Consider the following 25,724-nt stretch of genomic DNA (forward strand, 5'->3'; position numbering starts at 1 on the left):
TTTGGATAGGGTCTGAAGCGTGTCTGCAAGGCTGTTGATACCGCAGGAAAGGAGCTACATTCTGTCATTCATGAACATCTTCAGGTATGTTAATTATAGACGCATTGTGTTATATTTGAGTTTATCAAACTCATAATACTCCTCTCTCTCTCTCGCTCTCTCTTTGGGCAAGGAGGTTAAGATAGCAGGTATAGGTCTAAAGGATTGCAAAACAGGACAGAGTTGAGGAATATTGTAGTTGTTTTGCAGTGGAGCTAGAAACAAGAACTTTTAGTTTTGCAGATGCTCAAGGAAGTTCATAATACATATTATATTTTTTTAAGAAAATAACCACACGTAGTCAAGGATTTGAATTTGAGGGACAGAATGTGTTTAGTTCGCCACCAGAATATATGTAGGTGGACTGAGGTATGCTTACAGAGCATGTCCTGCTTAGCTGGCGATACAAAAGAGAGAGCAAGAAAACCAATAGAGAAAATTAAGTATACGAATAAACAGATCAATCGAAATCCAACATGTGCAGATCTGGTTAGATCTACTAATTGTCAGTGACAATGAGAAAAAAATCATCCACTGTCAAAATGAGGAAAATGTACTATCCCTAGATTGTTGGCAACATCTTCTCACTGTTATTTACTTGAGCTCATTGGTCCGCTGATCACAAGTGTTTGGGCTTGATGGATCTCATCATCCTTAAGGTTCACAAGTTGCAGCTAAAGGGATCAGGAATATAAGAATTTGGGATATATGGATTTGCAATGATAATTCCACCTTTTATTTCTCACTGTTACCGACCCTCAATTTGGACTGCTAGAAAAGATAATCATGTTAAATAAATGGAGTGCCAGTAAATAAATGAGGGGTGTTACATCCTTTTCTCATGATTTAGATTCTTTCTGTAAAACATGTTTAGATTTACATGTTTCGTAGTAGATTAACCAACAAAAATAATAAGTTTACTGAAATTAAGTGAACTACAGGAATAAAGAGAAAAAGAAAATAGGTAAACTACCTAAGTTTCCTTTTGATCCCTATCCATCGTTGGAAATTTATAGTGATTGTTTAAATTAAGTCCTATTTCCAGCATTCATCAAAATGATAAAAGGATGAATTGTTAACATGTATGTCCAATCCCGTAAATAACATGAAATTCCTGCCATGCTATGGTTTTTTCATCTTCTGATCTTCTTCCTTTCTCTCTCATCATTATTACCAAGTGCAGGACATTTGGGAGTGTTCACTCACACAAGCATACACACATGTGCACACACGGACACACTCGCACACAAACAATGTGTGCACCAGCAATTAACATCAAGGAAGATGCAGGAGATAAGGTTCAAGTCATCCCTTTTTCCATGCTTTCTCGATTCCTTTATCCTCGTATTCCTTTACTATGCCAGTCATCTAGAGTTTATAGATAAAAGGAGCTGAGTTGTATCCTCCTTTTCTAGCATTTGATTTGGCGTATTTTAATTTGTGTGGTCAACAGTGTATATGGTGGTTCCGGATGACTGGACCTATACATTTAGATTTTGTAATTATTCTTGATGAGAATTGGCAGTAGGATTTATTGAAGTATAGGGGCAAAATTCACTCTAATTATAATTTAAGAACATAATGAAATTAGCTCTGTTATTCAAGAACCATTTAGGCAGTATGTAGAGCAACAATGCTCTCTTCAACATTGATATTGCAACTAGAAATTTGGCTGTTGAAATTCATAAAATGCAAATGAGCACTTTGCCATCCACGACGTAGTGTTTGATTGACATTATGTTCTAATGTCTGGATATTAAATTGTTTCATGTTAATTTTTTGTGTGTTTTGGTTTAGTTTGTTGTATGAGTTAGAATAATGGAAAGATTTGAAACAAACTTTTTGTTACTAGGGTAAGGCTGGATAAATTGGCTGCCGAGTCGGCATTGGCAGGAGCCTTGTGCGTTCAGCCACCCTTTTCCATTTTGTCATGGAAAGATTTAAAACAAATGTTTTGTTACTAGTATGGTTTGCAATAACGTATTGTACCGTTTGGTACGAGCGGTATGTACCAGTCCGATAGAGGACTGATACGGGTTGTACATTGGTACACCCTAGTGTACTATGTGTCGGTATGCTCAGTATAACTTGGTACAACTCGGTACATACCGTATTGATAGCTGATCGATACACCGGTACGGTATAGTATTCAGAACCTTGGTTTCTAGGGAAAGGTTGGATAAATTGACTCTAGAGTTGGCATTGGCAGGAGCCATGTGCACTAAGCTGCTGTTTTCCTTTTTGATAGTTAAAATAAGGCAAACTTAGGTTCTTGTATTATGATAATTATTTGTGTTATTCCTTTTGTAAACATATTACTTTTATGAAACTTATATTTCAATTTTGTCTTGCTGCACACGCTTGTAGCCTGCTGTAGAGATTATCGGATTTAGAATTGCGGAACTAAGAGGCCTTTCAAGATGGCGTGCAAGGTATCACATTATTGGATTGGATGAAAAACTTATTGATAGTGCAACAGAGAAGGCTGGAATGTTGCTTGTGCATGTTGAACGGTTTTTGAGGATCCTAGCAATTGTGTTGTATCAGGTACTCTATAGGGTTATAAATGATATTGGCATAACTGATTCTGAATATTTGTTACTCTTCTTAGTATGCAAATTTAATATACAGACATTAGAACATAATGTCAATCAAACACTAAGTGTTTGATTGACATTATGTTCTAAATGAGCACTTTGATATAAATTTCCTGTTACCAATGCATGACCGATTTATACTTTTCTTTGTATTTTGATTTCTATCAACTTTGATTCATTTGTTTTTCTTTGTATTAAGTTCTCATAAAGACTTTATTTGATTATTTCTCAACTAAGGTGCAAATACATGTTTAGTGGACAGACCACTTGATAGTGCACGGAAAATTGCAAATAATTATTTACTTTTTCTTTCAAGTTTTCCTAGAACCTTCATGTTGACTATTCCTGTCATATAACTGAGGGTTACCAATTGCTAGAAAAATCTACCATAGAACCTAACAGTTTATGTTGAGTGTCATTGTCAGTTTATCTTGGCTCATTGCTAGAAAAATCTGCTGCAGAACCATCCAAACCATTTTGGTGATATCTAAATTTTGCTAATTTGAATGTTCACAGTAGCTATCTTATTTTGGATTTTTTCCATCATACCAATCAAGAATAGCTCTAAGATTTCTAGTTTTCATTTTTTAGTAGAGTTCTTATGCTTTTGAGGCAGAAATAAGGGCAAGATTTTAAATGCTGGTCCAATATTGGTTTCAGCAACCAGTTGGACCAGTATGATGCAAGTATACTAGGCAGCAAGGATTGAAATATCATATCATACTGGAGTTTCGACATTCATTCGGTACGGTACGATACTGTATACCGAGCGGTATACCGTTCGGTATATATATATATATATATATATATATATATATATATATATATATATATATATATATAAAATTCTCCCAAGCGGGGCGATGTCACCGAGGCGATGTCGCCTCATTTATATATATATATATATAAATTAATAAATATATATTTATATATAAATATTTTTATAAAAGGCGACGTCACCTTTTCCTTCTCCCACGTGGGGTGACGTTGTCACATCCTGGTTTTTTTTTTATATCTTTCTACACATTCAGAGCCAAGTAGATAAACATCACTTTATTCATCATTTATAAACATTTATTACAATTCATTTATTCGTCAAATCACAAGTAAAAAAGTAAATATAGTGATGTTAACTTCAAGAATCATCTAAGTGGCTCTACCTAGCGATAGAGGAAGGTTCGCACTCCATTGGAATCCGATTTAGTACTAGAGGGAGGTTGCTCTGAAAATCAAAAACAAAGAAAATTCAGTAATGCTGAGTAGGAACCCAAAAAGTCAACTCAAAATGAATACATGATCAAAATTTAATCATCCCATTGGCGTATATCAAATACCCGAAGGAGCGCTCCAATAGCGGACGGAGAGACTTTATCCTACGGGATGAGTTTGTGTTCTCCCAATAGTGGAATAAGACAAACTCATACCGCACTCCCAATAACGGATGGAGGAACCGTCCAGCCGTCACGTCTAACGACCCGCTAATCCCCGAAGGGAATCGCCCTACCTGCCCTTGGCAGGGTAATAACATAATCTGACACTGGTTATATCTATATCGGGATTAAATAACACATGTAAAATATTTCTTTCAAATATTATCAATATTAAATAATACAAATTAGTCCTCAATTGACTTGAACCCTAGTTCAATCGATCTAATTGAACTTGATTTACTAGAACCTAATTGAACCGATCTCTAATCCTCATTTAACTGGTCTGGAACCATCTTAGACTAGTATAATTTAGACTAGATTAGGTTAAATTTAGGTTAAGCTGACTTGAATAAGTCAATCAATTCGGAACCACCCTGAATCGATCTAGACTAATCAAGCCTAGTTTAGTTCAATCAATATTTGGGCTCAAATCCAACAATAATATTGGGCTAGACTGGGCCAACCCATATACTGGTCATGAGCATTGCATATGATTGGGCATGCATCACACCATGCTGGCCCAGCCCTGGCCCATGGACTGGTCATGTGCGTCGCACGTGACCGCCCATGATGATTGGGCTGGGTTAGTCTACAGGCTAGGGCCTGACCCCTGGGTTGGGCCTAGCTTACGGGTTGGGCCTGGTCTGTTGACTGGGCCTGGCCAGTGGGCTGTGGCCTAACCTATCGATTGGGCTTGGCCTATGAGCAATTTCAATCCAATTTATAAGCAATTTCATATCACAACATATATTCATTGATAATTATATAAACAAAAACATAATAGCACATTAAAAGATAGATTTTGAGATAAGTTTTAATACAAGGAAATAACCTTCTAAATTCAAATAGAAATCATACTTTCAACACATGTATAATTTCAACATATTCTAGTCAAATAAATTTTAAATCATTTAGAATAACACATTTTAATTTTCAGATCAAAGAATATAAAAAATTTTAGATAATATATTTTAATTTAACAAGGTAAGTTGTAATGCTAGGAAAATATCATATATTTAATACATAAAACATGTAAATTTTTAACATATTTAAATCTAAAAATAAAAACCATAAGCAGGGGTTAAAGAACATTATAAAAACTTCAGCTGATAGGTTTTAATACAACAATAAAAAAATTTGACATAAAGAATTGATAAATATTTTGAAACTACAAAATTTTCAACATTTAAAGAATTAAAATAAAAATTAAAACTTTTATTTTCAAGAAAGTTAGGGAAACCTACCTCTCGTTAGCTGGGTGTAACTCCTTGTTCCTCTCGTTACTGGGCTCGGCTAAATGAGGAACGAAGGAGAGAAGTCCCTCCCCTTAAATAGGAGACGATGAGCCTGCATTAAAGGAAATTTATTTTAATTTTCGTATTTATTTAATATTAATTATTTCTATTTAATATACTAATAAATATGATATCATTCGATTTGGAATGCTTAATAGTTATTTCCTAATTCGTAATTACAAATAAGGAAATAGATTAAGATTTCCTAAATTACAATGGTAAGTAAGGAAAAAAATTAATTCCTAACTTAACTATTTGATTTGATTACATTTCTCCCCTCCTATAGGAAATTTGGTCCCCAAATTGAGCTCACCTTAATAGAATAGATGAGGATACTGCTCTTGCATATCTTCTTCTCTTTCTCCCGTTGTCTCTTGGTTTGAATGGTATTGCCAACAAATCTTTACCAAAGGTATAATTTTATTCCTTAGAACATGTTCTTTCTTTTCTAAGATCTAGGTTGGTTGTTCTTCAAAAGTGGCATCATCTCTTAGTTGTAGAGGTTAGTAAGATATGATATGTGATGGATCCCTGATATATCTTCGAAGCAGACATATGGAATACATCATGGATGCTAGCCAAAGCCGGGGGGGGTGGGGGGGGGGGGTGTAATGCCAATCTGTACGCCATAGGCTCGACCTTTTTGTAAGATCTCAAATGGGCCAATGAATCTTGGGGCTAACTTCCCCATTTGACCAAACCTCATAACTCCCTTAGTTAGCGACACTTTTAAGAAGACGTGCTTACCAACTTCGAACTCTAGATCTCTTCGCCTTCGATCTGCATAACTTTTCTGATGACTTTGAGCTGTTAATAATCTTTGGCGTATAATTTGAACATTATCAGTATCTTTTTGAATTAATTGAGGTCCCAAAAGCTTCCGTTCTCCTACCTCATCCCAATTTATAGGTGATCTGCATTTTCTTTCTTAAAGAGCTTCAAATAGAGCCATCTGTATGCTAGAGTGGTAACTATTATTATAAGAAAACTCAATTAGGTACAAGTTCATATCCCAACTCCCACCAAAGTCCAAAACACATGCTCTTAAGAGATCTTCAAGAGTTTGTATTGTCCTTTCAGACTGGCCATCAGTTTGGGGGTGAAAAGCTGTACTAAACTTTAACTACATGCCTAAAGATTTTTATAGACTTCCCCAAAACTTAGAGGTGAACCTTAGATCTCTATCTGAGATAATGCTAACTAACACCCCATGATATCGAATAATCTCCTTAATATATAAGCTTGCTAGTTTATCCAATGAATACTTCTTATTAACAGGGAGGAAGTGAGCAGATTTAGTAAGTCTGTCTACTACTACCCAAATTCTATCATAGCCTTTCACAGTCTTGGTTAATCCTATGGATTTTATCACAAAATCCATAGTGGCTTGCTCCCACTTCCATTCAGGAATCGAAATCATTTGCAATTTTCCTGTAGATACTCGATATTCTACCTTCACCTGTTGGCATATCAGACATTTAGAAACAAATTTTGCTATATCTCTCTTCATACCACGCCACCAGTAGTTTTGGCGTTAATCTCGATACATCTTAGTAGTCCCGGGATGGATATTAAATTTTGATCTATGTGCCTCATCCAATAATTGCAATTTTACTGGATGGCTTTCGGGAACACAAAGTCGATTGTGGAATGTAATAGAACCATCTTCGGCTTGGAGAAATTCGGGTCTAGATCCTTGAGCTATCTCCTTAACTATTATATGAAGATATCTTCCTTCTGACCTTTTTTAACCTTTTCCACCAAATATGATTGTGCCATCAGACACGCAAGAAAACCTTTATTTATCTCTGATAAAAGTTTAAGTTTTAAGTCTGCTAACCCTGTTATCATAGAATGAATTCCTTTGAATATTCATATAGGCTACAAAACTATAGGGATTTCTGCTTAAGACATCAACAACTACATTAACCTTCCCAGGATGGTAGTTGATATTAAAATCATAATCCTTTAGAAAGTCCAACCATCTTCTTTGTCTCATTTTTAAATTTTTCTGTTGAAAATATATTTGAGACTCCTATGATCTGTGAAGATTTCAAAAGTCTGTCCATAGAGATAATGCTTCCAAATTTTCAGTGCAAAAATGATAGCTGCTAGCTCTAAGTCATGAATATGATAGTTCTTCTCATGAGGCTTTAATTGCCTAGATGCATAAGCAACTACCCTTTCGTTTTGTATCAAAACACAACTAAGCCCTTGTAGATCCTGACTTCGAGAATGAATATTGTGGGGTTGTCTCTCTAAAAATGATTTATTGTGGCAATTTGTATACATCAAGTCATCATACATATTGTGGTTAAATATGTTCGCAGTAAGTAATTGACGATTATACTTGGCATACTTAGGAAAGCTCTTTTATTTTTTTGGGCACATACTTGGAACAAGATATTGAAGAGATATGTCTTATTTATCTTGTCATTTCGGGTTGGCTTACAAATCTATTTTTCTTTACTGCCAATAATCATGTTGCTGTTTCCCTTCTTTCAGTTCCAAAATTTTTTCAATTGGGTTTTGAGATATATAAAGATACTAATGTCTGAACCGATTGATCAAATACAACCAGCGAACAGGTTGGACATCTGACATTGTTCTTATGAACCTTTCAAACAATAACACCTCAAATGTTTTTAGTTCTGATGATTCTTCATTGTGTTTTCAGTGAACTTATTGTTGTGTTCTTGAAGTTTCTGCTTGATCATGATCCCATTGGAGAGTTACTGGAAGTAAATAAAATAATTGAGGTTGATGTGTAAGTTACTATCTCTAGATATTCCTTCTTCGATATCTTATGTTTTGATCTTAATAATGATTGATCTAACCGTGGGGCTATCTGTTTGCTTGTGCTTATTGATCTGACAAGGTTGATTTTGCCCACTCCTTTTCCTTAAGATAATATTATTAATTGTATCAAATTTTAATAGTTATATGTGGTTGTTATTTGGCGCAGAGACACTATGCAGCGAATTGAACAACTTGTAATGTTTGGAGGATATTCAGATACTAATTACTTGGAGAAAACCTTATCAGATGAATTTAATCAGCTGGAGCAATGGTAATTGAATCTATACTTGGTTTTTCTGAAGAATGCTAACTTTTTGAAAGCATAACATTTGGAAGTTTTTAAATGTGATGCATAAAAATAATTTTTTGTTGAATAATTTGTACAAGATATATGGGGTGGTATTTTAAAGTTGAAGTACCATCAAATCTCTTTCTAAATATATCTTCATATATTTATTATTATTCTTGTTCCATTTCACTAGTTCTTATTTCTTTTCTTGATGCGTATAAAATCACCTTGCTAGGGAAAAACAGAAGACAGTAGGTAGAGTTCAACTGCTTGCTTTATTTTTTTAACAAAGGATATAGTTCAAAAAAACCAGGAGAATGTGAGAGAAAAAAGTAGTAACACCAATGATACAATAGCTGAAAATAAACCATCAAAACACCTTTATATTTGAGACCTGACCAGAGTACAAAGTTCTTTATCTAATTAGGATTCTAACACAGGACATTATAGACCAACAAAAAATTGATAAAATTTTTCTGCCAAGACCTTTTTGCCATTTATGTTCTTTTTAGGACTCTTCTAAATTAGGAACAAGGACGACCTTGTAGAGTTAGTAGAGAACATCAAAGCACTTCTTTTCTTATTGGATTTAATAAGAGTTGTTACAAGTAAAAATCCCACACAAGTGATGCTGTTTCCATAACTCCAAAACTGGTTCATTTAAAAGATAAAAAAAATTAATCATGTATAGACACATGTATATTTAAGATAATTTATTGGCTTAAAAGTGCTTTAGCAAAATTATTAGAAGTAATTTGGGCAAACTATTCGATTTTGCCCTATTTAGTATGGTACGATTGGTATTTATGACCTGATCATCAACCGACATGTTGTCATAGATTTAACTGGAGTTGCCTAAGTCGTGAAGCACCCTTGCGCTATCCATCCACAAAGGGTCAGCTTAGCTGCAACCTCGTTCAGGTCTCATAGGACTTGTAAAAGAGCAAATTGATTAGTTCGAAAGCTTATAAAGAGGGCAGCTTTGCAAGCAATTCAGCAAACACTCGGTGAGAAAAAGAGAAAAGAGAGGAAGCAGAAAACAAGGACTCTAGAAGGCAAAACAAATAGTCGCAAGTTCATAGACGATTGCTCACCTGGTGTCGGGCGCGATGACAAGTTCCTGTCAACTTAACATGCAAACTTATAGAATCCAATCAATGGCCAACACTACCAAACCTCTATCTAGTTAGGTGCCACTTGGGGGGTTCCAAGGTGCTGAGATGGTTGACGTTTTATGTCGCATCGCAGCTTGCAGAAAAACAAGCCGTGGCACGCGAGAATGGGGTTATTTTAGGGCAGTTTTGCTCGTTGTTGTGAGCGGTTGCTCTATAGCGTTGCGATTTGTTCTTGCTTACAGTTTTTAAGAAAAAACACACAAAACCAAGGTAAAACACGCTTCCAAGCATTTGTACAAGCACACAAAAGCGACGAACGGTTTCTTGATGAAGATTTGTGAGTGCGCAATGATCGTTCGTAACATTCTCCCCCACTTAAACTGTCGATGCCCTCGTTGACGCTTACTGGTAGGCTTTGATGACTGCTTCTTCGTGTTGTAGTGTCATAAACTTAGCTGGTTTTACCTAAGTCGTGCGGCACTTTTGTGTCCATATGTAAAGGGTCAGTATTCTCGAAATCTCCTATGGTTCCTTAAGGACCTACAAAGGAGAAGACGAGCTAGATAAAGCGTTTAACTTGGGATTGACAAGCAACAATTTCAGCAAACACTTGATAGGCAATGCAAATTATAAATATGGACTTTGCAAGCTCTGAACGGTTGCACGACAAAGGGTCCAAGAAGGTCCACAGACCAAAATGCCCACAAGTGCCCACATGACACAACCTTCGTTTACAAGCCTAAAGCGGCCACCAAAGCCAACCAAAATAGGGCTGCCAAGCCTATTGTCAGCCCTCTATATATTGTGCAAAGTATGAACAAAGCCAAAAGACATAGACATATATGAGCATTACATCGAATACCTTGTTTATAGCTTTGTTCATGACATTCTCCCCCACTTATTCCTTCGACGTCCTCGTTGAAGCCTTTGCAGACGCTGCATCTCCTCGCCTTTGTTGAGTCTTCAATCTTTCGCTCCAACTGCAACGTGTCTCTTGGCTCTGAACTGCTCTCTACCGTTGTTGTTGAGTAGTCAAACTTTGATCCGCCATGCTATTTTAACTCGTCAATGATTTTGACTCTGGTGTGGGGTCGGTTAAGTTGTGTTGATCCTTGTTAGTTGTTACGGATCCTTCAGATGAAGGAAAATACCATTCTTGTTATGTGCTAGTCTCTCAAACGTCTTATGCCGCTTGAGTTGGATGGATGCCTGTTGGAGCTTTAACGAACATCGCCTTGCAAACTTTGAAGTTTTTGAGATCTTTCCTCCACAAAATTGACTCATCGATTCCTCTTCCACTTATTTGTCGCTTCTAAGTAGGTTCACATCACTTCCGCTTTCGATTGACATTCTGTTGGGAAATGAAGCGAACAATCTACTCTCAGTAGCACCGATCACCATCAGTGAGGATTTGACAACTATTGTCTTCTGCTAAGTTTCTTTGAAGGGTATTTGAACCTGTGCAGAGCTCTTCTGCTGGATATATAAGAGACTTGGGATACTCGGTTTCACCCAATTTTTTAAGGGTTGAGAAGGCAAAGTTTACTCGACTTCGCTCGCCTTCTCGAGGGTTGTACTCCATGTATCAAGCTGGTTACTAGCCTTCGCTTGTTTTTTGCTCACACTTCCGAAGCACTCGAAGTGTTTGCACTCCTTGCATTGAGTTAGCTACTACGGTTCACTTTCTCATTACCATCGAACTTTTGGAATGCAAGAAGTTCTGCCCAAAAAGTGCAAAATTTTATCCCAACTTGGAGCAAGTCTCCAATAGTTTTGGTCACCTTTGGGATTGTACCGTCTTCTCAATCATCTTTGTTGCCTACTCCTTTGAGTAGCAAAGGTACAACACCGTGTATTGCCTACTTCGATCCTTGGTCGAGCACTCTTGTATTGACCCGAAGTCCTCCACTTTTGGCTATCTTGATGAGAAGCTCGTTGACTCCGATCTTACGTGACCTCTCCTCTTTAGTCTTGTCTCGATACTTGGAGTTTGCCTTTGCATTCTCCACCTCCTTAGCCTCTTTCACAACCAAGTGCTCTCCCTTTATGAGTGTAAGGGATCAATGATTCCATGTAAGTCCTGCCTCTACAATATCATAGCGTTGCCATGCACATGACACTACTATCCTTTGCCTCGCATCTGCGTCCCTTTCTTCACGATTGGTAAATTCGTTTCTACGGCAGTGTGGCATTCCTTCAAGTCCACCTCCATTTTAACCGATACTTAGTTTTTGGTAGTTGAGTCCCTCTAGACTCATTGTCGCTTCCTCGCCCCTTTCGACCACTTGCTTCAACACCTCTATGTTCGAGCAGTTCACCTTGGTCGATGGAAAGACAGGCTACAACTCCCATGCATGGCCTTCGCCATCATGTTGTAGGGTTTGCACCGATTCTGTTATCTTTAGCTTCCTTGGTAGTAACGTTCGCTTACTTGGCTTTGTCCTCTAACTTGCCAGACTCCTTTAAGCGAATATAAGCTTTGGAGCAATCCAACTCTCTAGCGGCTCCGATCATATCTCTATAAGATCAAGTCCCCTCATGGGACTCACTAGTACTTGCACTCAGAATTTTCCCTTGGTGATACACAACGTCCATATGCTGATACCTAAGCCTTTCATTTGATGCAAAATTAGAGATATGTACGGAAGATCTGCCTCTGCGGTACCATGGCATTCACTTCTTGAATCCATAGCCCTTCTTGTCGTCGTGTTGTTCATCGAAGTGGAGCTCCTAATAGCTCTTTATCATACCTCCGTATCACCTAGTCCCTCGCGGGACTTGTCCCGTGTGTGTCGCGTTGCCTCGAACTCTTTCACCACGATTCGCTGCAAAATGTCACCTCCTAATGACATCTTCATTGCATTCTGATTATTGTGGGATGAACTCGAACTACGATCTCTCCATATGTGGCCTCCTAACACATCGTAGGGCCTTCACCATCTCCGATTGTGTTCGTTTCTTTAACAATCAACCTTCCTCCGCCTACTCTCGGGTCACACCCAGACGAAGCATAGCTCTAGGACAGTTTGTCGCTTAGTATCTCTCAAAGTCCACGGACTTTGTTGAAATTGATGCACCATTGTCTAGATCTCGGGCCTTTGTGCCCCCCCTAGCACAATCTCTGCTGCGCACCGCTTTCTTCATAGTAACTCGAATGGCAGCACTGTGGCATATTCTTCAAGAGTGCTCGCCTCCGCGTTCTCTTGCCACGTGCCAAGGCCTTTTGACCCTAATTTCACCTCTGTAAGTTGAGTCACCTTAATTCCATCGTCAAATACTTCTCTGAGATAAGGTGCATGTGCCTCGAAGTTCCATTCATCTTTGGCACCATGTAGGATGAGTCCGCTCCATCAGAATGAGGGACCCATAGAACGACATAATCCTGCTCTTGCCTTTGCAAGAGTTCATGTCCTTGACCTCCGTCTAAGGAAAGATTCGTGCCTCTGCTCCATATTCCGTCTTCTATATCGACTTCCTTCATGCGACCTGGGCACTTCACCAAGTTACACCCAAGTTGCTAAACATGTGCGGTCCGTTGTATATGATTCTCCCTCTAGAGAATCGAGACTTATCCCCCTAGATATCTGTTCGTTGAATTCACATCCTTTCCTTTGGAAGTTCCGGAGACCACAATCCCTTTGAACTACTCCGCCTTGCTAAACAAATTATGCATTGTTCTGCCCCTGCAAACACACTTGCTAGATTACGACTCTTCGCTAATACAGCCCCCGCTGCACCCCTCAATGTCTAGCAACATGCTGAACTTACTGCACACTTCAGCCTCCCACGGATGAATCCTTCCCATGCCGAAGAGAATTCAAATGCTTCATGGCGTCGAGTTTCGATTGCCTTGGGATGGCCACGAATATTTTATCGTCCGCATACAAGCGCTTACATGAGTATCGAATTCTTCGAGTTAGCAATTCCCCTTACCTTTGTGAGCTTTGTGTAAACTCTTTTTGTCATTAAGCAACCCATCCCATATTGCATGGTCTCATCCTTTGCCAAGCACCTCGCTTGCCTTGAGCACCGTCAAGTTTGGTTGCCAACGTCGAGCCGTAGCTTGAACTTAGCTATCCTAACCTTTGTGCGCCATGCATTCTTCGCAGCTCGCTTGTCCTCGCCGAACCTCTCGCCCGAAGGGTTGGCCATTCCTCTGAATGCCAATCTTAGATGTCCACTCCTCTAAGCGACTCCTTTCCCTACATCTTAATGCTTGTTTCCCCCGGATGGTCGCACGTGCTGGTTGCCCTTAAAACAGCCCCACTAGGTCCCTCACGTTTGCATGCCAAGTGTTTATATATGTGCTTGTCCCGCTCTGATATCAATTATCACGAATTTAGTTGGTTTTGCCTAAGTCGTATGACACCCTTGCGTGTTTGTCCATAAAGTGTCGACCTCACCGAAATCTCCTGTTGTCCCTTAAGGACCTACAAAAGAGATGACGAGTTAGAGAAAACGCTTAACTTGGGATTCACATGCAACAATTTCAGTAAACACTTGATAGGCAATGCAAATTACAAACATAGACTTAGCTAGCTCTGAACGGTCGCACGACAAAGGGTCCAAGAAAGTCCACCACAGAGCAAAATGCCCACATGGCACAACCTTCGTTTACAAGCCTAAAGCGATGACTTAAGCCAACTAAAATGGGGCTACCAATCCTATTGTCAGCCCTCTACATGTTGTGCAAAGCATGAACAAAACCAAAAGACAGATATACATGTGCATTACATCAAATACATTGTTTGTAGCTTTGTCCATGACAGTAGGGCATCTTTAGGCTCTCAACTGGCTTCTGTTTGGGGAAGCTTTCGCTACTTCACCAGGTCCTTGGTCTGCTTTGCTCCGTTGGGTAGCTTTGTCTTGCAATCTACTAAAATGGTTTCAACTTGTTTCTCGTAGGAGGCTCTGAATAGGGGTAGCCAAGTTAGAACACTTCGGGAAATATCCTGCGGATCTGAGTGGTAGGCTTTCAAGTTGCTTGCGTGGAAGACATTATGAATTTTAAGCCACGTCGGTAGTTGCAATTTGTAGGAGATATTGTCTACCCTGCTGATAATTGGGAAGGGTTCTTCGTACTTGCGCATCAATCCCTTGTGCACTTTATGCCTAAAGAACTAGAGTGATGCTGATTGGAGCTTCACCAACACCAAGGCACCAACTTTAAACTCCTGTGGTCGCCTTCCCAGGTCTGCCCACTTCATCTTTTTGGTTGCCTTCTCTAAGTAAGTCCGTGCAATATCTGCATTTCGATGTCATTCCTTTTTAAAGTGATATGTTGATGGACTATTCTCGGTATAACCGATTGTCAAGGTGTGAGGAGTCGATGGCTATTGTCCCGTAATGATCTTGAAGGGGCTCTTGTTGTATGTAGAGTTTAGTTGCAAGTTGTAGGAGAATTGGACTGTCCAATAGCTTCACCCAATCTCGTTGGTTAGCACTCACGTAGTGTCGAAGATACTGCTTAATGAGCGAATTTATTCTTTCAATTTGGCCATCCGTCTGGGGTGGTGGCTTGTGGAGAAGTATAATTTAGACCTCAATAATTTTAACAGCTCGGTCCAGAATCATCCCAAGAACTATGCGTCGATCACTAATGATATTGTGCATGACTCTTCAATGCTTCACCCATTCTTCATCATTAACTTGGCCGCCTCCTCTGTTGAGCAGTGTAGGGGCGTAACAATGAATGTTGCATACTTTGAAAATCGATCGACCACTACGAGTATTGAATTGAGTCCCCCTACTACCGACAAGCTTGATATAAAGTCCAAGGAAATGCTCTCCCACGACCTTTCTGGTACGGGCAACGGTTCCAAAAGTCCCATCGGCTTTCGCTGCTCTACCTTATATTGTTGGCAAGGCACGTTTGAATATATTCCTCCACATCAGTCCCTATCTTCGGCCAATAGAAAGCCCTCTCTACGAGAGCTAATATTTGGTGAATACTTGGATGTCCAACCGAAATGGAATTGTGACACTCTCTTAAGAGTTCACGTCTCAAATTGTTCGCCCGACGGACATATACTTTATTCCCTTTGGTGTGTATGAGTCCCTCCTACACCTAAAATTGTTGGGTCTTGTCCTCTTTAATGAGTTGCATCAGGGTTATTGCTTGAGGATCATTGCACAGTCCATCCCTGATCTTGGAAAGGAAGTTGGAGTGCAATTGACTTGCTTGGCCTTCGCCTTGCAACTGCTTGACATTCGCTAGCTCCACTTTTTGGCTCAATGCATCGATCACGACATTTGCTCTTCCAGGATTGTAGTTCATTGCCACAGGTCCTACTACCGTGCTTGCTTTCGAGAGAGTTTCTTTTGAGTTTGGAAGTAACTTAATGCGATGTCGTCCGTCCTTAGCATAAATCACATTCCGAGAAGGTAGTGTTGTCAAATTCGTAGATAGTGGACCACCGTTGTCATCTCCTTCTCGTGCACCAAGTATCGTTGCTCGGTCTCGTTGAGCTTGCGGCTCTCGTAGGCCACCAGGTGACCCTCTTGCATGAGTACTCTTCCAATAGCGAAGTCTGAAGCATCCGTATGGACTTCGAAGGGCTTTCTATAGTTCGGTAATTTGAGTATCTGTTCTTCCAACATAACTGCCTTTTGGTCTTGGAATGTCGCTTCACATTTGTTTGACCATCGCCAAGGTTGTTTCTTCTTCAGCAACTCCGTCAATGGAGCTATGCTCTTCGAGTACCCAACTATGGAGTGTTGATAATAATTGATGAAACCAAGGAAGGATCTTAGCTCCAGTATCTTCTTTGGTGTTCACCATTGCGCCTTAGCTTGCACCTTTGATTTATCCATCTGAATGAATCATCACCGATTTGCTGCCCCTAGAATAAACTCTCCATCTGAGCAAAGGAACACTTCTCCCTTTTTACGAAGAAAGGGTTCTCCTTGAGAACCTTGAAAATGGTTCGAAGTTGCTCGACATGCTCCTCGAGCATTTGGCTGTAAACGATGATATCGTCTAAGTAGACCACAAACTTGTCCAAGTCTCCTTGAATAGTTGGTTTATGAGAGTGTAGAATGTGGCTGGAGCGTTTGTTAAGTTGAAAGGCATCACCAAGAACTTGAACGCTCTATACTTGGTCACACAGGTAGTCTTCGCTTCATCACCTTTAACAATGCGCACCTACCAGTAACCCGATTAAAGGTCGAGTTTAGCGAAATACTTTGCTTTGCCTAATTGGTCGAACAAGTCCGCGATGAGCGGGATGGGATACTTGTCCTTTACTATCACCTTGTTTAAGGCCCGATAGTCGATGTATAATCGGAGACTCCCATCTTATTTCTTTTGGAAGAGGACTGGAGCTCCGAATGATGCTTTGGAACTACATATGAGACCATCGTTTAGTAGTTTATCTAATTGCTTCCTGAGCTTTGCCAACTCTTGAGGGGCTATGCGGTATGGTGGTCTCGTTGGAGGCTTCACTCCTGGCTCCAACTCGATATGATGATCCATGCCTTTGCGTGGTGGCAGAGTTTTGGTAACTCGGGAGGCAAGACATTTATGAACTCCTTCAAAATGTTTGCCATCACAGCAGGTTCATGGATGACCTCCACATCAAGTGGCTTTAGCTTTATAGTAGCTACGAAAGTTAATTCACCTTTTCGTACTCCCTTCTTTAGCTTGTAATGCTGATATTTGTTGTAGATCCTTGGTTCCTCCTCGAGAAACTGGAACCACACAGGGGTCGTCACCTCTCATTAGGCATAAGGAGTTTAGGAATGATATTGGCACCAACTTCATTGCGTGCTTAAACTCCATTATGAGAATCACTTGGAAATCGTCCAGTGGCACTGCCATTATGTTTGTGCTTTCACTTCATGTCCCAATCCTGATAGGTAACCCTTTTGCTTGCCCGGAGATCTGCTTAGCGTCCGAGTTCACAGCCTTCATCCGACTCGGGCTCTTTCTAGGCTCAACCCAAGTTGTCTTGCTTCTCTATCAACAATGAAATTGTGGGTAGTGCTTGTGTCCACTATCGCACGGGTTGTTTGGTCATTTAGCTTGATGTCCATATACATCAACTTGTCGCTCCCTACTTCTGTGGCTTCGCTTTCACGTTCTCCCCCACCCGGCAATACATTCAACAAATGCATTGCTCCTATTCGGGGTCCTCACGACTTCTCATCGTTGCTGTTGGATTCCAAACTACTCGAACTAAGGGCGATGGCCTTGCCCTTGTCTGATCTGGGGGGTGGATTGATGTTGTTAAGGCATTAAGTGCTTGTTTTTGTGGGCACTCCCTCACCATGTGCGGTCCTCTGCACAAGAAGCATCCGCCAGGTTTTGGGGCCTTTTTTTTTAGCTTGGCCCTTTGTGGGAACTCCTTTTCTTTTGCTTACCCTCGGACTTCTTCCTTTGGGAATATTTGGGTGGTCGATTACCTGAAGATTGTTTCTTTTTTTTCGAGTCCTCGGAAACAATGTTAGTGAGCCTTTTTGCGATTGCGATTGCTTCAATCGCATCGCTGACATTCCTTTAATGCAGTTCTTGTTATGCCCACGACTTCAGGCCATCGAGGAAGTTAAACAACTTATCCTTCTCGAACATGTCCTATATGTCTAGCATCAGTGTAGAAAATTACTTTATGTAGTTCCGAATGGAAGTATTTTGGCGGAGTTGTCTCAGCTTCCTTCTTGCGGCAAACTTTGTGTTCTCGAGTAGAAATTGAGTCCTTAACTCTCAGCTTCAACACCGACCTTGTTGGATCTCTTTCCAACGTGTTCGTCACCAAAGTTTTGCAGCCCCATTCGGATACATTGTTGCTATTGAAACTTTGATTTTTTAGAATTGGGCCTCGTAGCTCGGAAGTACTATTCTATGTCAAACAGAAAATTCTCGAGTTCCTTCGCATCCCTAGCACCCCCCGTAACAAGGTAGCTCAGGTGCCCTCAAGTTCTGCGGTGGAGCAACACAGATGTTGTTCCTTCCCGCATTAACAGCCCTTATGAGCAATGTAACCTTGGACGTGAGTTCCGCTATGACTTCGTGTAGATGTTGCACGGAGTCTTTGGTGTCTTCCATCAATCAATCAATTAGGTCCTTGACCTTATCAATATGAGATTCAGCTTATTCTTGCGAGTTCTCTACCCTAAGAAGCCTTCATTGGCTCCGGTAGAGTTCCTCCAAACTCGTTTCAAGGACGTCAAGGCAGGTTTCTGCAGTTATAAGCCTCTCCTTATGGCTCCGTTTTCTCGGTTGGCGCTTCAGGTTGTGCCTCCTTCGCTTGCGGAGAGTAGTCAACTTCTCGCTTGTCTTGTTCGCTATCACGCTCCTCTTGTGTGACTCTAATAGCTTGGGAGCGAGTTTACACTTGTAGCCCACCCGCGGCTGCTTCGGGCAATGGTTCGGCTTGCCCTATCTTGCTTGATTTTCTATGATGCTTCGCTATGACGAGATTGTGAAACTTTTCGCTGTTTGCTTGAATTGCTTGCCCCCTCTGATACCTCAATTGCATGGACTTAGCTGGAATCAAGGTATGCAATATCGTATCGTACCGGTGTTTCGAGGTTGGCTCGGTACAGTACGGTACCGATATACCGAGCGGTACACCAGGGCGTACCGAGCGATACACCAGGGTGTACCGAGCACTGTAGCACTGCTATAGTATAACACTGTAGCACTGTAGTGGTACCGGGCGGTCTACGTATCGGTATGCCATCGGACCGGTACGTACCGCCCGTACCGGGCGGTACCATTTGGTACTGCATACTATGGTTGGAATTGCCTAAGTCGTGAGACACCTTTGCGTTATCCGTTCGTAAAGGGTCAGCCTAGTTGCAACTAGTGATTTAAAAAGGCGCCCGGGCGCTCGGGCAAGGCAAGGCAAGGCCCGAGCGCCTGGTTTAATTGTCAAGCAGCGTGCTTCAAAGAGGCACCACCTAGGCACTCGCCTGAGCCCAAGCGCCAGGTGTTTCGGGCAACTGCCCGGTTTAAACCAGGCGGTCGACCATAGCAACGGTAGCGGAGAGAGGTAGCGAGCGCCCGATTAGTTGGTTCGTTTGAACCAACGCATGCATATCAGCCTCCCCCTCCTCGTAACTTTCCCTAATGGCCTAACCATACGTCCGATTCCATTGCCTCTGTTGCCGCTGTCATTATCCTGCTATCAAACTAGCTAAGATGACACTACTTCCTAGTTATCATGGTACTACTTGTGCATGTTAGATGCCTTTGTTCATAAACTTAATTTTACTCCGAACAGGACTCAAATTGAAAATCTAGATCTGCAAATAAAATCTCGAATCTGCCATCTTTCTCCAATTATTGAGCCTTTTCATGCTCTTTAATTTGCCAACTCTCTCCGAGTTATTCATATAGAGGTTGCATACCAAAGATATAACCAATCAGTTAAGTCTGCATCTAATTTAATCAACAACAATGCTAGTAAAAATTTTGAAGCTACAAGCTCATTTGTTTTTTTTCTATATTATTGGTAATTTTCTCATTTGAGCTTTTTAAAAAAGCATTTTTCTTTGGTTGGCTTATCTCTATAAAATTGAATTGACTTTAATGACATTGGATTGCCAATTTGGCATTTTTAGTACTACAGTAATTTGGGACACCATGGTATCATGAATTACGGTGAAACTTTGTCTTTGGTCCTGTACAGTGCCCATCTGATATTGTACCAAAATATCCGAACTATGCTAACTGAAACTCAGAAGAAAAATGAGAAAGAGATGGATGAAACCACCAAAAAAAAGAATTAATGAAGGGAGGTAACAGAACCTTCTTTTCCTAAAGGTCGATTATTCCTCCTTTTCTTTATCCCTTTTCTTCACAATGCCTCATTAAGCTTGAGGAACGAGAAAAGATTGAATGAATAGATGTCCATTCCTTAGCTTGATGCACATGAAGGTCAAAGCCCCCTTCCTCATAACAATAATAACCCCCTTCCTTTATTCAGTCTTGAACTGGAAGAATGATTCAGATTCAGAAATGTTAAATGGATTACTAAGTGGTTATTAATGTTAACTACCTTTTTTATTTACAGAAAATTAGTGAAATTAGAAGATACTTTGCAATTTGATGCCATCCTTCTTGTTATAGAGATCCTTAAAGAGTTATGATGTATTGCTTGCAAACTTATTTTGCATTAGATATATTTTAGAATATGAAGATTATATTTTTTTAACTGATAAAAGTAAACTGGTAGATTTAAATAATTAAATAATCATTATTTTGAACCTGTAAAGCATGTTTTCCTAAATCTCTTGTTTGCGTGAAACAATAAAAGAAACAACTTAACGTGATTCACACCATGATGTGGATGCATCAGATTTCTGGAAATTAATGGAAAACATATATTTTAGTGTAAGAAATAAAAGCAAATAAGATAAATTTTATGTGGCAAAAAGGATTAACAAATGAAGCAGAAGCTAGTCTTTTCAATCATTTATCACATTATCAAAGTCTTATTCTGGAACAAAGTAATGATAATTGTTCATGACATAATGATCAATATTACAAAGTAACTGAGAGTAATAAAACCTGGTCTTGTGGCAGGTTGACTGTTATTACTTTTTGAAAACAAATCTTAATTATGAATATTCTATTTTCCATGTCTTAATCTCATTATTATGTTAGGTCCACACATCCTTTACCAATCACAACTTTTGTGTTATATATTGCATTTATAAAAGGCCATCTCAAGGATCTTAGATATAAATGCTTATTTGTGGAGGGCAATCCAATGCATCTCATGTCAAAAGATTTGTGAGCAAGTTGATGGAATGGGTGCTTATTTGATCCCTGCAGCATTTATGAATTGTTGATGTACAAACTGAAATTGTTGATCTATGAATTGCATCATTTTAGCATTTTTCGTGTGTTAAAATTTATAACAAATTTAGGTACATAACTGGTTAGATGAACAAAATCAAAAATTTCAAACCACTTTGTGAATATGTTGCTTCATATAGTCCTTTTTGCATATACACAGAACTGTTGGTATCTATGCTTCTGAAAATTTCATTTCAAAATCCACAGGGCCTCCTTTTAACTTACTAATTTGCACTCACTATAGTTGGAACTATGAGTTCTTAGTCTGTTATTATAGAGGTCATAACAGAGCACGAACTAAACTAACAAAAAGTTCTGCTAGTTTCCTGAACTATTATATGGGTTGATGTACCATGTCTTATCATGTATCCTTAAAACAGCTTCCCCATCCTTTTACAGCTTAAAGGAGGCTTTCCTACTTCAGTTCACCACTATCTCGCAGAAGATTCATTGTGAAGATTTGATGCCACTGTATAAGGTTGGATATACACCTGAAGTTTCATCATCGGATGCCCCTACATCAATATTCTACTACAAGGTGCTTATCCAAATTTCACTTTTTTAGGAACACATTAGATTTCATAATAGTTGGTTATTTATTCAATAATTCATATTTGATGGATACATAACCAAATCAACGGTTTAGTTCCAATACCACATTTTTTATTATTATCTTTCTAATTGGCTACTGATGCAGTTGATACAACATATATTTTGGTAAGTTCAGTGGAGATATTTGCTATGGTATCACAATAACTAGGTGGTCAGAAGTGGTAACCCTTTAAAAGGCTTAGGTTCTAGGCACACAAGTGGGCACCTAAAAGAATATCACAAGTAGCAGAGTAATATATGTATAGAAAAGTTGTATATTATATATGGAATTCTAATGATCCATTGTCACATCCTGGATTTTTTTTTTTTTTATCACATCTTTTCACACATTCAGAGCCAAGTAGATAAACATCACTTTTTCATCATTTATAAACATTTATTACAATTCATTTATTCGTCAAATCATAAGTAGAAAAGTAAACATAGTGACATAACTCCAATAATCATCCAAGTGGCTCTACCTAGTGGTAGAGGAAGGTTCGCTCTCCACTAGAATCTGATTTAGTATTAGAGGGAGGTTGCTCTGAAAATCAAAAACAAAAAAAATTCAGGAATATTGAGTAGGAACTTTAAAAGTCAACTCAAAATGAATACATGATAAAAAATCAATCATCCCATTGGCGTATATCAAATATCCGAAGGAGCTCTCCCCCAACTGCGGATAAAGAGGCTTTATCCTACGGGATGAGTTTGTGTTTTCCCAACAGCGGATGGAGGCAAACTCATATCGTACTCCCAGCAGCAGATAGAGTGGTGTCCCTTATCCACCAAAGTAGGGACACGTTCCTCCAATAGCAGATGGAGAAACCGTCCAACCGTCATGTCTGACGGCCCGCTAATCTCCAAAGGGAATTGCTTTACTTGCCCTCGGTAGGGAAATAACATAATCTCACACTGGTCATGTCTATATCGAGATGAAATAACACATTTAAAATATCTCTTTTAAATATCATCAATATCAAATAATACAAATTAGTCCTCAATTGATTTGAACCCTAGTTTAATCGATCCAATTGAACTCGATTTATTAGAACATAACTGAACCGATCTCTAATCCTTATTTAACCAGTCTGGAACCACCCTAGACTAGTTTAATTTGGACTTGATTAGGTTCAATTTAGGCTAAACTGACTTGAATAAGTCAAACCAATTCGGAATCACCATGAATTGATCTAAGACTAATCAAGTCTTGTTTAGTTCAATTAACGTTTAGGCTAAATTGCAACAATTACATAATATTGGACTAGGCTAGGCCGACTCATATACTAGTCATGTACATTACATATAACTGTGCATGCACCATAGTAGGTTGGGCCGACCTTGGCCAATGGATTGGTCATATGCGTTGCATATGACTGCCCATGTTAGGTTGAGCTGGGTTAGCCTACGGGCTAGGGCCTGACCCGTGGATTAGGCTTGGCCTATGGGTTGAGCCTAGTTTGCGTGTTGTTCTAACCCTATACTTATCCAATTTCATCAATATTGAATTATGACAATAATAATACATTAAAACATAACAACAGATTAAAGAATAATATTGAAAGATAAAGGAAATGATATTCTAAATTTAATAAAAATTCTAGATCATATTTTCAAGACATATGACATGAATAATTTAAACATGATCTAATCAAACAATAAAATTTTAAATCTTAACAGGGATAAAAATTTTCAAATAATATATTATAATCTAACAATAAAAATTTTAATAATTAAATAATTAAGAATTTTCTTTTGAACTACTCATGGTATATTTTAATCCAGATAAGATAAAAAGGTAAACTGCAATATGAGTAAATAACATTCCTAATCCAAATATGAAGAATCAAATATCATGTATTCAATAAATAAAACTTGTATAATTTCAGTGTATTTAAATCCAAAGAAACCTTTAAGAGGATTGAAGAATCCCTTAAAAACTTCACAAAACATATCTTAATCCAACAATAAATATTTTGACATTAAAAAAAAAGATAAATAATTTAAAACTACAAAAATTTCAACATTTAAGTAATCAAAATAAAAACTTTTCATTTCAAGAAAGGTAGAGAAACTTACTTCTCGTCAACTGGGTATAACACCTCGTTCTTTCCACTGTTGGGTTCGGCTAGGTGAGGAACGAATGAGAGAAATCTCTCCCCTTAAATAGGAGGAGGTGAGCCTCTATTAAAGGAAATTTATTTTAACTTTCATATTTATTTAATGTGAAATATTTTTATTTAATATACTAACAAATATGATATTACTCAATTTGAAATGTTTAAGAGCAATTTATTAATTCATAATAGCAAACAAGGAAATAAGATTAATATTTCCTAAAAACATCCAGGATATGACATCTTTTTATGGTATCGGAGCTAGGTTGATAAACATCACTTTGTTCATCATTTTAAGTATTTATTACAATTCATTTATTCGTTAAATCACAAGTAGAAAAGTAAACATAGTAGTAGAAACAGGTCCGCTCTCCACTGGAATCTGATTTAATACTAGAGCGAGGTTGCTCTGAAAATCAAAAATAAAGAAAATTCAGCGACGTTGAGTAGGAACCCCAAAAGTCAACTCAAAATGATTATATGATCAAAAATCAATCATCCCATTGGCGTATATCACCTATCCGAAGGAGCACTCTCCCAACAGCGGATGTAGAGGATTTATCCTTCGGGATGAGTTTGTGTTCTCCCAACAGCGGATGAAGTAGTGTCCCTTAACTGCCAAAGTGGGGACATGTTCCTCCCAACAGCGGATGGAGGAACCATCCAGCTGCCATGTTTGACGGCCTATCAATCTCCGAAGGGAATCACCCTACCTCCCCTCGGCAGGGAAATAACATAATCTCACACTGGTCATGTTTATATCGAGGTGAAATAACACATTTAAAGCATCTCTTGCAAATATCATTAATATCAAATAATACAAATTAGCCCTCAATTGATTTGAACCCTAGTTCAATTGATCCAATTGAACTTGATTTACTAGAACCTAACTGAATCGATTTTTAATCCTCATTTAACTGGTCAAGAACCATCCTAGACTAGTATAATTTGGACAAGATTAGGTTCAATTTCGGTTAAACTGACTTGAATAAGTCAAACCAATATGGAATCACCTTGAATTGATCTAGACTAATCAAGTTTGGTTTAGTTCAATCAACGTTTGGGCTCAATTCCAACAATTACATAATATATTTGACTAGGCTAGGCCGACTCATATATTGCTTATGGCACCATAGTAGGTTGGGCCAACCTTGGCCCATGGACTGGTCATATGCGTCGCATATGATTACTCATGTTGGGCTGGGTTAACCTGCGGGCTAGGGCCTGACCTGCGGGTTAGGCTTGGCCTATGGGTTGGGCCTAGTAAGCAGACTAGGCCTAGCCAATGGGCTATGGCCTGACCTATGGGTTGAGCCAAGTTTACGAGTTTTTTTAACCCTATGTTATCCAATTTCATCAATATTAAATTATGACAATAATAATACATTAAAACATGATCTAATCAAACAATAAAATTCTAAATCTTAACAGGGATAAAAATTTTCAGATAATATATTATGGTTTAACAATAAAAATTTTAACAATTAAAGGATCAAGAAATAATTTTTTTTTTTAACTTCTCATAGTATATTTTAATCTAGATAAGATAAAAAGGTAAACTACAATACGAGAAAATAATATTGTCACATCCCAGATTTATAAAAAGAATAATAAATCAGTAATTTATTATTCATAATTTACATAATAAA

The 25,724-nt window shown here is 38.7% G+C and overlaps 1 protein-coding gene across 2 annotated transcripts in view; it reads left to right on the plus strand.

Annotated features, from left to right (window-relative positions):
- LOC104000087 (anaphase-promoting complex subunit 4) overlaps positions 1-25,724 on the plus strand; it is a 70,758-nt gene that overhangs the window by 35,022 nt on the left and 10,012 nt on the right. For both annotated transcript variants that reach the window (XM_009422029.3, XM_065170165.1), the window contains 6 exons: positions 10-84; positions 2,407-2,586; positions 7,867-7,949; positions 8,039-8,128; positions 8,327-8,431; positions 21,767-21,905. In XM_009422029.3, coding sequence (XP_009420304.2) covers positions 10-84; positions 2,407-2,586; positions 7,867-7,949; positions 8,039-8,128; positions 8,327-8,431; positions 21,767-21,905 — 672 coding nt within the window. The remainder of the gene's footprint in view (positions 1-9; positions 85-2,406; positions 2,587-7,866; positions 7,950-8,038; positions 8,129-8,326; positions 8,432-21,766; positions 21,906-25,724) is intronic.

The sequence above is a fragment of the Musa acuminata genome, chromosome BXJ3-10 (genome assembly GCF_036884655.1).
Source record: "Musa acuminata AAA Group cultivar baxijiao chromosome BXJ3-10, Cavendish_Baxijiao_AAA, whole genome shotgun sequence".
Lineage (NCBI taxonomy): Eukaryota > Viridiplantae > Streptophyta > Magnoliopsida > Zingiberales > Musaceae > Musa > Musa acuminata.